Source organism: Rhinopithecus bieti, unplaced genomic scaffold, assembly GCF_001698545.2.
Source record: "Rhinopithecus bieti isolate Rb0 unplaced genomic scaffold, ASM169854v2 scaffold_9976, whole genome shotgun sequence".
In the NCBI taxonomy this organism is placed as follows: Eukaryota; Metazoa; Chordata; class Mammalia; order Primates; family Cercopithecidae; genus Rhinopithecus; species Rhinopithecus bieti.
In genome coordinates this window covers 549,465-563,489 of record NW_016806761.1, presented here as the reverse complement: position 1 = coordinate 563,489, position 14,025 = coordinate 549,465, and the positions used below count along the sequence as shown (strand labels likewise).

The 14,025-nt window shown below is 38.0% G+C and overlaps 1 protein-coding gene across 2 annotated transcripts in view; it reads right to left on the bottom strand.

Moving 5' to 3' along the window:
* The window catches only part of SMAD4 (SMAD family member 4), a 121,582-nt gene that overhangs the window by 38,263 nt on the left and 69,294 nt on the right, over positions 1 to 14,025 (bottom strand). For both annotated transcript variants that reach the window (XM_017877552.1, XM_017877553.1), the window contains 3 exons: positions 7,205 to 7,580; positions 5,657 to 5,831; positions 5,200 to 5,229 (listed from right to left, as the gene is read on the bottom strand). In XM_017877552.1, the coding sequence (XP_017733041.1) occupies positions 5,200 to 5,229; positions 5,657 to 5,831; positions 7,205 to 7,453 (454 nt within the window). In that variant the 5' untranslated portion in view covers positions 7,454 to 7,580. The remainder of the gene's footprint in view (positions 1 to 5,199; positions 5,230 to 5,656; positions 5,832 to 7,204; positions 7,581 to 14,025) is intronic.

The window sequence follows — 14,025 nt, the reverse complement described above, 5'->3', positions numbered from 1 at the left end:
AGGTACTCGTCAGTTTCTTGATAAACGTAGAATAATAATCACCTAAATACATAAGGCAGGCAAAAACCAAATGGCTGGAAAGTGCATATCCAGCTGAGAAAAACAATTATTCGGTCTAAATCGAGATTGAGTATTTCACTACATCCTTTTGCTAATTTCACACTGTGGAGATATGAGTGGGATCTGACAGATATCCAATTCCAGGATCTAGAATTATTGTTAAGCAACATATTCTTTAAAAATGAAGTGTACTGAATGTCCCCTATAGATTTAGAACCAAACAGAAAAATTCTAAATGAAAAGTCAAGCTGAAATTTCCCTCTAGAAACCCAACCCAAATAAGAATATTTGATAAACATATGGTGTGAGAAAACTCAGTAATCAATCTTTCACCTATGTGGTTACACCTTCGTAAGTAAAGCTAGATTCCAGCTGATATAGCATAACACCTTTCCATTAACAAACCAGGAAATAGTTTTGCTCTATTGTATGAGAAAAAGAAAACTGAAACTGAACTGCATAAATGTTAATTCTCTGCCCGGAACCTTCCTTTTGGTTTTAGGTTATTGTTTTAAGGTTTGCTTTTTATCTTTAACAACCAATCCTTTATTGCTTCTGAACTAACACTACTCCGGAACTTAACAATCCACTGAACTAACAGTAGGTTCTCTTCTTAAAGCAGTAAATTAGTAGACCACAAAAAGACATTCCCTTTTTCATTAAGAACCAGCACATCATTTCCCTTATCTTTCCCTATGTCAACCTTTGAAAAAAATCTACATGTAAATATCAGTTAAGTTACATGGGTATTTTTTATTAAATTGAGACTATTTCAAGGCAGTAATAATCATCCATTGTGCAAGTTTCTATGTGCAACCTCTTAAAAACCTCTTTTTTTTTTTTTTTATTTTTTGAGACGGAGTTTCTCGCTCATGTCGCCCCCGGGGCTGGAGTGGGGCAGTGGCCCGATCTCAGCTCACTGAAGCTCCGCCTCGCCGGGTTTTACGCCCATTTCCGTCACCTGCTCAGCCCTCCTGAGTAGGGATGGGACTAACAGGCGCGCTGCCACCCGTCGCCCGGCCTAGTTTTTTGTATTTTTCTTGGTAGAGACGGGTTTCCACCATCTGTTAGCTCACGGATGGTCTGCGATCTCCTGACCTCGTGATCCGCCCGTTCCTCGGCCTCCCTCAAAGTGCTGGGATTCTAGCACGGCTTGAGCCAGCCGTGCCGGCCCCAAAAACCTCTTAAGAAGTACGTTCATGCATCAAAATTCATGAAGATGATATTCTGAAGACCCATAAATCCCATTCCAAAGTTCCTCTTTAGAAATTTTATGGGAACAAAAAGATAATCAAAAGGATGTTTAACAAATTATGTATCGATAAAAAAACTGAACACAACCACTCATCACTAACACTGGCCAAATTATAAAAATAATACAAAGAAAAAACTTGTTTGGGGCATAAAATTGGTATGTCTACACTTATTCAGCCTTGTATTATACCCTTGAACAAAGTTCAATGATTTTCTTCATATAAATCCTGACATTTCTAATTAATTCCTGGACATTTTAGGTTTTCTGTTGTTATAATGACCAGGATCTTTTTACCAACTTACTGGTTTTGCTAGCTGATTTGAGGACACAACTGGTCAACTTGGTACTCACTGCTTTTGCTTTTCAGGTGACTCTTCAGTGTAATCAGCAATCATAACATCTTTAAGTACCTACTGCATTCCGCTTTTAAACAGTTATGACTCATAAATCTTTCTTGCCTTAAATATGCTGGCTAAACTTCCCAAATGTAAGTTTGAAACTTCTACTGGTCTACAGATTTCTTTAACCCCAGATAATCCATAATGTTTCTCAGGTAAAACTGAAGGTATCAACAAGGATAGAAGTCTGCAATGTATTTTTGCCAAGAGAAAAAAAGTAAGTTACAAAACACTATTGTACACTATGATCATATGCATGTTTAAAAAATCATATACTCTAAGTAAAAAAGCAAGGTCCAGAACAGTATGCACAGTATACATTTCGTGTAAGAAAGGAGGTATGTATTTTTTGCATATAGAAACCCTGGAAGGAAACACCAGAAACTAAAAAAAGTGATTACCTGAATTAGGGGGGAATGGGGGCAGGGGTGGGAGCACTTCTTTTCACTGTATACCTTTTTATAGTATTTTGATTTATGGACCATGTATTGCCTATTCAAAAAAATAAAATTAAAAAAACATATAGTATATATTTTTTAAAGTCCAGAAAAACAGACACCAAACTGTTAAATATTTCTCTTTATGGGCTAGCATTCAACAAATTCATTCACTGAAAAAATATTTCTTGAGCACCTATGTTCCAGGTACTGTTCTAGTACTTGGGATATAGCCATAAACAAAACTGTCATGGAGTTTGCCGTCTTTTGTAATATTTTCCCATTGTTCAAATATCTAACAGCAAGCACACATTACTCCAGCTTCTCCTAGTTGTCTATTCTTGGGCAAGTTCCTTCACCTCTCCAGGTAGCAGTCCCTTCATCTGTTAAAGTACAAATAATCCCACCTCCCATGTAGAAGTATCATGAGAATGATGACACAATACTCAGAAATCATTTAGCTCAGTCTGACCTGACACACAATGAGTACCCAGTAAGTGTTAGCTATTATTATTTAACCATATTTTTAAAGTAGTTTTACATATATATAGTGATTATAAAATGTTCTAAGAGGGCTGGGTGCAGTGGCTCATGCCTGTAATCCCAGCACTTTGGGAGGCTGAGACAGTGGATCGCCTGAGGTCAGGAGTTCGAGACCAGCTGGCCAACCTGGTGAAACCCCATCTCCACTAAAAATACAAAAAATAAATAAATAAATAAATGCTGGGCATGGTGGCTGGCGCCTGTAATCCCAGCTGCTCAGAAGGCTGAGGCAGGAGAATCACTTGCACTCAGGAGGCGGAGGTTGCAGTGAGCCGAGATCCCACCATTGTACTCCAGCCTGGGCAATAAGAGCAAAACTCTGTCTCAAAAAAGAAAAAGAAAATGTTCTAAGAGGGTCAAAGAATATATTCTCTATAGGTGACAAAAAAGCTGAAACCACTGGGCCCACCCTAGGTCTGTATTCTTTATCATCACCAGCAGCCAGGACATAGCACCTATCTGATGGTATTATCACTCTCTTATTTACTTTTTCTCTCCTCCACTAGACTATAAGCTCACTTGAGCAGACAAAACATACCTTATTATCTTAGCATCCCTGAAACTAACACAGTACCAGGCAATACATGCTCATTAAATATTTGTTAAAATGAATACACAGGTCGACGTGGTCATAGAAAGTTTCATGAAAGATAAAAGGCTGGAAATGACTACCATAAGACATTAACTCAAAAATGAAGGAACTGTCCCATTTTCTTAACTTTTAGTTACCTGGTCTTATATTATTCCTTTGTCCAAATCTAGAAGGAGCTGTGAGAAATACCAGTAGTTTTCTGAGGAAATAAGGCACTGAAGACAGCCTTTACAAAACCACCACTAGGGGGACCTACAAGGCTGAATACAGTCCTACAGAAACTAAAGAAAGGCTAAAAAACCCATACAATCCCATCAGTAACAGTGCATCAATAATTTTAGAATAGGGAGGTGTGTAATGTGCATTCAGAATTTGAACCCCCTCACAAACAGCCCCATAGAGAGATTCAGATACACTTATCATTGCAGTCTCCCAACCTTTAACACCCACTGAGCCAAATGTTTTCTCCAAAAACATGGATGGAAAACGATGAAGATATGAAGCGTGTTTACTTTCAAAAAAAAGTGATATAATATCAATGTCTGCAGAGCAAAGAGGCAGAGTTTTAACCAATCTTAAAGCAACCCTTCCCAGACCACCACAACAGCTCCTAACAATAAACCCACCTTGTCAGAAACCTACTAGTAACTAACAAGCACAACAAGGCACTGAGTCTTCCTCCATTACTAGTGATATGGGAGAAAGGTGGAAAATAAAATCAAGTAGAACTGCATACTCTTCCTAAATTTTGGTTAAGGTCACCTAGTATTTCTGACCCACCTATAAAATTCTGCAAACAAAAATGTGCTAAACTACTACTAATTTCCCTCCAGAACAACAGCACACCTTTCTAAAACGACAACGGTTCCTTTTTTTTTTTTTTGAGACAGAGTTTCACTCTTGTTGCCCAGGCTGGAGTGCAACAGCGTGATCTCAACTCACTGCAACCTCCACCTCCAGGGTTCAAGCGATTCTCCTGCCTCAGCCTCCTGGATAGCTGGAATTACAGGCGCCCGCCACCACACCTGGCTAACTTTTTATATTTTTAGTAGAGACAGGGTTTCACCATGTTGGCCCGGCTGGTCTCAAACTCCTGACCTCAGGTGATCCACCCGCCTCAGCTTCCCAAAGTACTGAGATTGCAGGCGTGAACCACCGTGCCTAGCTGACAGTGGTTCTTTATAAGAGTTTCTCCACAAATAATTAGTTCTTACAGAAATTTGAGTTTATTAAGTTCTAAGTAACAGAGCTAAAGATTTAATAAAACTCCATTCTCAAATATTACAATAAAAAACAAAACACACACCCCATTCGCATTTCATTTTCTCAATCACCTTAAAACACTTTTCTTTTAAGAATACAATTAGGTAAGCTGTGATGGGCATATGCTTTTAAGTAGCCTTGATTTATTTACTCAAAATGTAACAAGACTGAAAAAATACAAATGAGCGCAATTTTAAACCATTCTCAACATTATCATTCACAAAAATGTGAGGCTGAAATGAAGGAAAATTAGAATACTGGCATTTTTAAAGGGTATATTACACATGATTCCAAATTACCAAACGTTCTGGGTACTTAACATTCATTAAAACTGGTTCTGTGAGATTTTCTTCAAAAATGGGTCTTAACTCAAAAGACATTCTTTGTATTTGTTTTTGGTACATTCCTCTATCATGTTTTTTACAGTACTTTAGTTCATAAATTGCAGTTCATATACAAAGAGCAAATAGCCAATTTAAATCCAGTTTTAAATGCTGACGTGCCCCCCAACCCCAAAATCTAAATTTCCAAATCAGTAAGTTATTTTCTTGTTAATGTTACTGCCGCCCACACAAACTAATTCTAGGTCAACAAAAAAACAGAGAGGATAGGACAAAAGAAAGAGAAAGTAATAAGAAACAGATTACCTACCATTACTCTGCAGTGTTAATCCTGAGAGATCTTAATTGTTTAAAAGGGAAAACAAATGAAACATTAATCATTACAATGAAAATATTTTCCATTTAACAGAGAATGTCAAGTTAAACCAGAGATTACAAAAGTTCATGAACCATTTCAATTCAGAAGTAGCAAAACACTAACAATACATACACTAAGTATTCAAATTTATAATGCTTTCCATCTTATTTCTCAAAAACAATGTTCTAAATGGGCAAAATATCAACTATAATACTTGGTTTTAGCAGTCAAAATATAAGTTTGTTCCTAAGTTCAAATTTAAACACGTATATTAAAAATGTCTGATTCTTTAACCTTATTTAAAGTCGTGGGCTATCTTCCAAATTTATAATTTAACTTACAAAAAATAAAACACTATTGAGATCCTTTTCCCTTTATGTTTCTTAGGATAAAAGCAAAGTCTACTTACCAATTCCAGGTGATACAACTCGTTCATAGTGATATGGATTCACACAGACACTATCACATTTTAAGTCAAACGCATACTGACAATATTTAACATGTTTTAGTTCATTTTTGTGAAGATCAGGCCACCTCCAGAGACGGGCATAGATCACATGAGGAAATCCTTTCCGGCCAGCCACCTAGAAAAATAAATGACCATTTATTCATCTGTCACATTATGCAAGACACTGTTATATATATTCTGATTTAATCGTCATAATCCTACCAAGTCAGTATTACAATCCCCATTTCATAGATGAGAAAACTAAAATTCAAAATAACTAACTTGGCCATGTCATGCATCAGACCTAGAATTTAAACCTTGGTGTAATTTCAAGGCCTGTGCTCAGGTTTTAAAAATGCAAACAGTGGCTGGGCATGGTGGCTCACACCTGTAATCATATCACTTTGGGAGGCCAAGGCAGGAGGATCGCTTGAGTCCAGGAGTTCATGACTGGCCTGGACAACACGGCAAGGCCCTTGTCTCCACAAATAATAAAAAATTACCCAGGTATGGTGGTATGTGCCTGTAGTCCTAGCTACTCAGGAGGCTAAGGCAGAAGGATTGCATAAGCCCAGTAGGTCAAGGCTGCAGTGAGCCATGTTCGCACCACTGCACTCCAGCCTGGGCAAGAGTGAGACCATGTCTCAAAGAAAAAAAATGAAATAAATAAATATTTAAAAAGACTGTGTTATAGAAACCATGTATAAAGTCTTGAAATAAAACTTTAAAATCTAAGACATAAAATGTCTGTAAGATTTATTTCAGCAAGGGAGATTATGAAGTTCTACCTGAAAAATGTGATCAATGAAACATTTGGTAACAGTGAAACATATCAGATTTCTAAATTATAAAAAGACTAAGTGTAATCCAATTGTTTAAATGTACATACGATATCAAAAAAGAAAGCAACATGGCTGGGCACAGTGGCTCACGCCTGTAATCCCAGAATTTTGGGGGGCCAAGGCGGGTGGATCACCTGAGGTCAGCGGTTTGAGACCAGCCTGACCACCATTGTGAAACCCCATCTCTACTAAAAATACAAAAATTAGCCAGGTGTGGTTGCACTCGCCTGTAGTCCCAGCTACTTAGGAGGCTGAGGCAGGAGGATTGCTTGAACCTGGGAGGTGGAGGTTGCAGTGGGCCAAGATCGCACCACTGTACTCCAGCCTGGGTGACAGAGCAAGACTCCATCTAGGGGAAAAAAAAAGAAAACAACAGGCTACAAAAATGAAAACCAAAGTGCTAAAGGTAGTTCTTGCAAAGTGTGGGTTTTCTTCTGCTTTTATTTTATTTTCCAAATGAACATTTTTCTGATAGAACATTAAAAAACTTTAAAATTTTATCTTTTGCATATTCTTCCACAAATTCCCATAATGCATATTTGTATAGGATGCACAGTATCTGAGAGATGGAGCATGCATTAAATTACCCTGTAGTAGCTTGAAAGGAAACTTAATAAGTTTTTAAATCTGCCAACAGAGGGTATAGAAAAACTCTTGTAAGACTAACCTGAAGTCTCCCATCCAATGTTCTCTGTATGGTAACACATTTACTAGGATGAGCTCCATTTGTAGTTATAGCTGTTATTAAAGAATCCAATTCATCTTTTTTCTCCTTCAGCTTCTTTACCAAACTTTCAATTGCTCTTTTTGCAAATGTTTCACTCTCTCCACCTTGTCTATGGCACATCAAACTATGCACAATGCTCAGACAGGCATCATTACTTGTTGGTGTATTCGTAATAGACATATTGTCCATTTGTTCAAGTTTTTCCTTTTAAATCAAATATGTCTCCAATTTCTGGAGCAATTTTGATCTTTTGGAAACAGTGAAAAACAACAGCTAAGGTTGCAAGGAAAATTGTTAGTCATGTATTCAGGATAACCTAAAAAAGAAAAAAAAAAAGACACACATGAGAACACATTTCACGAAGTAGATTCAACTACTTGGGAAAAAATGAAATTGCTCTGGTTAAGTCAGAGATTCAATGCACATAATTAAAATTTGATGCTCAGAGTTGAAAATTACTTAAAATTCTTATAAAATATTAACTATTAAAAATAATTTTAAAAAACACAATTACTTAATTAAAATGTCACTGTTTTGACATTCCAAAATATTAAAGTTAGGTCTTCTCATTATGACAGTGGCATACTCAATCAAGTCTTACTGACTTTACTAGTCACCCTAAAGGAAATCTTACCAGCACTTTTTTAAAGGATTACTTTATGAGGATCAGCACTAGCTACACCTAAAAGTCTATTACTAATATTTATGAAAAATGTACCATCCCCTGATATTAAATGCTACCTAGCAGTTAACACTCACCTTTGTTAAAAGAGACTGATTAAAAAAAAAAAAAAAAATTAGAAATGAACAAAAGGATTCTAAAAGATACTTCTCCAAAGATTATGGCCGGTAAGCACATGAAAGATGCTCAACATCAGACATCATGGAAATGAAAATCAAAACCACAATGAGCTACCACTTCATACCAGATGGATAAATCAGAAAGACAATAAGTACTGAGAACCAGAGAAACTGGACCCTCATTCATTGCTGCTGGGATTACAAAATGGCACAGGTACTTTGGAAAACAGTCTGGTATTAATACAAAATGCTAAACAGAGTAAATATGACCCAGCAATTCCACTCTTCATACTTCTACTTGAGGGAAATAAAAACCTATGTCCACACAAACCCGTACATGAATGTTCACAGCAGCGTTATTCATAATGGATACAACTCAAATGTCCATCAACTGATGAATGCATAAATAAAATTCCATACAACGAAATATTATTCAACCATAAAAAAGAATAAAGTACTAACACATTATAACATGGATAAGTCTTGAAAACACATGTTAAGTGAAAGAAGTCCCTGACAAAAGGTCACACGTTATATAATCCCATTTATACGAAATATACAGAATAGGTAAATCCACAGAGACAGAAAGTAAATCTGTGGTTGCCAGGGCCTGGGAGAAGGGGAATGAGGAACGACTGCTAATGGGTACAGTGTTTCTTTGTTGTAATGAAAACTCCTAAAATTGATAATGATGATGGTTGCACAATTCTGACTATAGTAAAAACCACTGACTTGTACACTTTCTAATAGTGAATTTTATGGTACGGAAATTATATCTCAATACAGCTATTCTTTAAAGAGATCACTAAATTCCTCAAAAGATTTTACCTGTAAAAGCATCAGGGTAAATTATTTTCAAAAAACTTAACAAAAAGCGAAGATTAATAAAGAATCCATTCAACAGGTAGAAAACAAAAGTAACTTATCTGACCCCAAGACCCCACAGAGAACAGGAAAAGGCCATTAGCCTAAGAAGAAGACAAAGCAGGACTGGAGCCTGTACTGTGTATGCTTGGTTGTATTTTATGTGTTCACTGAAGTTGCATTCCAGACTCACTTTGCTTTCATTTTCTTTTGCTGTATAAAAGCATCCTCCCACAAGATTAATAAAACTCATCATACTACCAAAATCTCTTCCTCTTCTGAAGACCTTTGTTAAAGTATCGATTCCACTCAATTACCCAGCCTTGGAAAGCTTTGCAAAAGATCTTTGACCTGCCTCTTTCTTTCACTATCCCTACATTCCCTCACAGTTACAAGATTCTTTACCTCAGTCATTTCTATCTCTCCTTCCATTCTCCCTGCTGCTGTTGTAGTTTGGAGCCTCTTCAGAATGTACATCACTTGATATTTAAGACTGGCTTCTCCCTCTGTTGTTATCCCTTTTACATAAATGTCTGTCTCAACTCATAAACCCCATGCAGAGAAGCAGTTTTTCACATGTCTTATAGCACTTGCCCACATTCAATATAGACGCTGAAGGTACACTTTCCAGATAACCAAAGATAAACTGCATGGGAGATTTTGGAGTCAGAGATCTGGATTAGAATTCGTTTTCACAGTAGTCAGAAAATAAAGTTACTCTGAATCTGGGTTAAAAGGAGGGTATACAGAAGCTCAAAGGAAAAATTCTACATAACGTGTCTGATACATAGTGTTCAGTGAAAAAGCTACTGTTGAAATATTAAAATGCTTAATTGTGGCCAGACATGATGGCTCACACCTGTAATCCCAGCACTTTGGGAGGCCAAGGCAGGTGGACTGCTTGAGCCCAGGAGTTTGAGACCAGCCTTGGGCAACATGGCGAAACCCGATCTTTACTCAAAATAAAAAAATTAACTGGGTGTGGTGGCACATGCCTGTTGTCCTAGCTACGCGGGGCAGCTGAGGCTCGAAGATCACCGGAGCCTTGGGAGGTCAAGGCCGTGGTGAGCCGTGATTGTGCCACTGCACTACAGCCTGGGCGACAGAGTGAGACTCTATCTCAAAAAAACAGTAGTAGTTTTACAAGGATATTTTTTCCTAAAATGCATTACGCATTTTTCTGCATTTTCTATTAAAATCTGTCTCAAAAATGTAGGAGGTTTGCCAGGCATGGTAGAGTGGGCTTGTAGTCCCAGCTCCTCAGGAGGCTGAGGCAGGACTGCTTGAGCTCAGGCGTTGAAGGCTGCTGTGAGTTATGACTGTGCCACTTCACCCCAGCCTGGGCAACAGAATGAGACTCAGTAGAAAGGAAAGGAATTGGGGAATAGGGAAAAGGAAAGATGTGTTAAATTACAATTTAACACATTAGTTATTTGATTACATACCTATCTCACATTTTTGCCACTAATTAGAAATCTAAGGAAACAGCAACAACACTCTCATTTTAGAAATTCCCAGCACCATGCATAGTTCCTGACGTATACCAGGCAGGTATTTCTGGACTGACCATAGCTTTTTATCTGTGGAATTGTCTTACAACAAATAAGAAGACTGAATATACTTTCGAAGTCATTTTCTGATATTATATTCCAAAAGATGTGCATGAATCTACAATGTAATTAAAACGTTTAAGTAATTATTTCACTACAATCTCACCATCACATGTCATCATTTCTAAAATTTATGCTATTCTGGGCCTTAATGGTATCTCAAAGTTGTTTTAATATCAAGTTGCTTTGAATACAAATGATAATGACCTTGCTTTCTTAAACACAGCTTTCTCATCTTTCTCTTTATTGTATTCCTATGACCACAAGTGCCTGAAATATAATTAAAAGTTATGCATACAAAAAATAATACTAGCGGGAATATAGAGATGTATTCCTACGTTAAATGGTTCTAGATTATGGAAGTATGGTAGGCAAGGGCATAATATTGATATAAATAAAATTATATATTCTAAGTAAAGGTCTAGCAGCATGACTGAATGTTAACATCTCTTTCAATTCTCTCATCTATAAAATGAAAACACCTGCCCTGCCAACTTTACAAATTTACTGTGGTAATTAGATGCAACAATGTACATAAAAGAAATCTGGGAAACATAAATTGACCAATTCAACAAACACTGTATATACAAAGCACTACAGATACAAAAACAGGTAGCCCACAGTAAGAAAGTGGGTCTGGACTCTCTCAGAGTAACATCCCATTTTTTTCTAACAAATAATTTATATTACCACCTTAGCTTTACTGAAACAAAATTCTAAACTATTTACACATATTTTGAAAATTTAACAATGCCCTAACTATAACAAAAAGGAGGAAAAGCTTAATATATAATGTGTACTTTCACCTATACTCAGGCATGCCAACTAAGTTAGAATGTGTAACGAAGAAGTTAGATGCCAGCATTTATATACAGAATCATCACAAATATGACAGCTACAAATTCAGGCCTTCCAAGACAAATGTGTTATACTGGCAACTCAAATAGCACAATGGCACTGCAGTCAGTAACATGGATTTGTCCAAATGGTGAACTCTTAAACAACCTGAACTAAGAAAATGAATTAACAAGAGGCTGAGGCAAGAGGACTACTTGAGCCCAGGAGACCGAGGCTGCAGTGAGCTATGGCTGAGTCACTGCACTCCAGCCCAAGTGACAGAGTAAGACTTGGTCTCAAAAACAAAAAACAAAAAACCAAAGGCAGGGTGGCTCATGCCTGTAATCCCAGCACTTTTAGAGGCCGACATGGTTGGATCACTTATGCTCAGGACCAGCCTGGCAACAAAGTGAGACCTCCTCTCTACAAAAAATACAAAGTACTAGTGGGGCATGGTGGCACATGCCTGTACTCCCAGCTACTCAGGAGGCTGAGGTGGGAGGATGGCTTGAGTCTGGGAGGCAGAGGTTGCAGTGAGCCAAGATCACACCACTGCACGGTCCCAGCCATTCAGGAGGCTGAGATGGGAGGATGGCTAGAGCCTGGGAGGCAGAAGTTGCAGTGAGCCAAGATCATGCCACTGCACTCCAGCCTGGGTGACAGAACCTGAAGGAAGGGAGGGAGGGAGAAAGGAAAAAGAAAGAAAACAGAGAAAGAGGAGGGTGAGAGGGAGGGAGGCAGGCAAGAAAAAAAATGAATTAAAAGAAATTTAACTCCTGGCAAAGTGAATATATATTATAGAGTTAGGTTTTCAGCTAATTATGTTTTCCTCCTGCATGAATTTCTGGGGCATCTGAAAGTCTTGTGGGATGCAAGATAACTACTCACTCTCACATTGCAGGATGGCATCCCTGGCCCCCAACCCACCAAACCCATCCACAAATTTCCACAACATCCCTTAAACAGCAGTACTTACTCCACTGAGAACTACTAATCTGGAAGACCCAAACATATTATTACATAAGTAATAAATGCTAAAAGAAGTAGGTATCAGGGCCAGGTGCGGTGGCTCACGTCTGTAATCCCAGCACTATGGGAGGCTGAGGCGGGCGGATCACAAGGTCAGGAGATGGAGACCATCCTGGCTAACACGGTGAAACCCCATCTCTACTAAAAATACAAAAAATTAGCCGGGCGCGGTGGCAGGCACCTATAGTCCCAGCTACTTGGGAGGCTGAGGCAGGAGAATGGCCTGAACCCGGGAGGCGGAGCTGGCAATGAGCCGAGATCGCGCCACTGTACTCTAGCCTGGGCCAAAGAGCGAGACTCCATCTCAAAAAAAAAAAAAAAAAAAAAAAAAAAAAAAAAAAAAAAAAAAAAAAAAAAAATTAAAAGGAGGTATGTAACAAATTCAGTTTTAGATATCCTGAGTTTGAAGAGATGAGTAGAGAAGTTAGGCCTATCTGAAAGGCACTAACATATACAGGTATTACAATCAGGCAAGTAAAGAGTATTAAGAGGCAAAGAGTCAGCAAGAAGAGACAGCTGATTCTTGTACCTGCCTGCTGTGTTTTTCCTCTAGCCATGCTATTAATTGTAAGCTGTCACCTGATGTTGACCACAGGCATAATAATCAATGGACTAGAAAGCCAAATAACCAAATTAAGATACTCTCTTAAATTAAACAGGCTGAATATTGGCCTGAGAGAAGCTCTCATGCAAATTCATACATTTTAGGTAAGGAGTGTTGACATTTTTTCTCAGATGTTTATTTTTGAATTGACTGTATTATATGTGTCAAACATACATTTTCTAGAAGTTATAAGTGTCTTTTATTGATCAGTGATCAATAAACTACTTACTATGGGAATATCTGAGAAAAGTGCTTAAAATTTTTTTTTTTTTTGAGACGAAGTTTCACTGTCGCCCAGGCTGGAGTGCAGTGGTGCGATCTTGGCTCATTGCAACTTCTGCCTCCTGGGTTCAAGCGATTCTCCTGCCTCAGCCTCCCCCCGAGCTGGGACTACAGGGGCACACCATCACGCCCAGCTAATTTTTGTATTTTTAATAGAGACAAGTTTCACCATGTTGGCTAAGATGGTCTCGATATCCTGACCTTATGATGCGCCCACCCTGGCCTCCCAAAGTGCTGGGATTACAGGCATGAGCCACCATGCCCGGCGGAAAAGTGCTTAAATTCAACTAGGGGAGGGAGAAAAAAGCTGGGTCTGGTAATATATCACTAGGAAGAAACTCTAAACTTAGGTTTAAGGTGTTCATGGTTAGTGCAACTGTCTGCAGCACAAGCTAAAGACTAAACACTAGACAGCAAGTTGAGGTTCTTCAAACTGAGGGCAGTTGGCAAACTTCCAAGAGCACAAAGGATTTATAAAGCAATAAAAGTAACAAAAAGATTTTTTTTTAACTTTTAAGATGAATTACAAAGGACAAATTGAGAGGTATGCTTCTTGTTTACCCATAAGTCTTAAGTTTAAATGTCATTTTGGTATGCCACCTTCAGTTTAAATGATCTTATTTAAAAATTACCCCTTTTGGATTAATAAATTAAAGGCTGTTAAAAGAAGAAATAATAAAGTACTATAGGTGGACATCAGTTTTTGTGTACCAGCATATATTTCCCCATTTGTA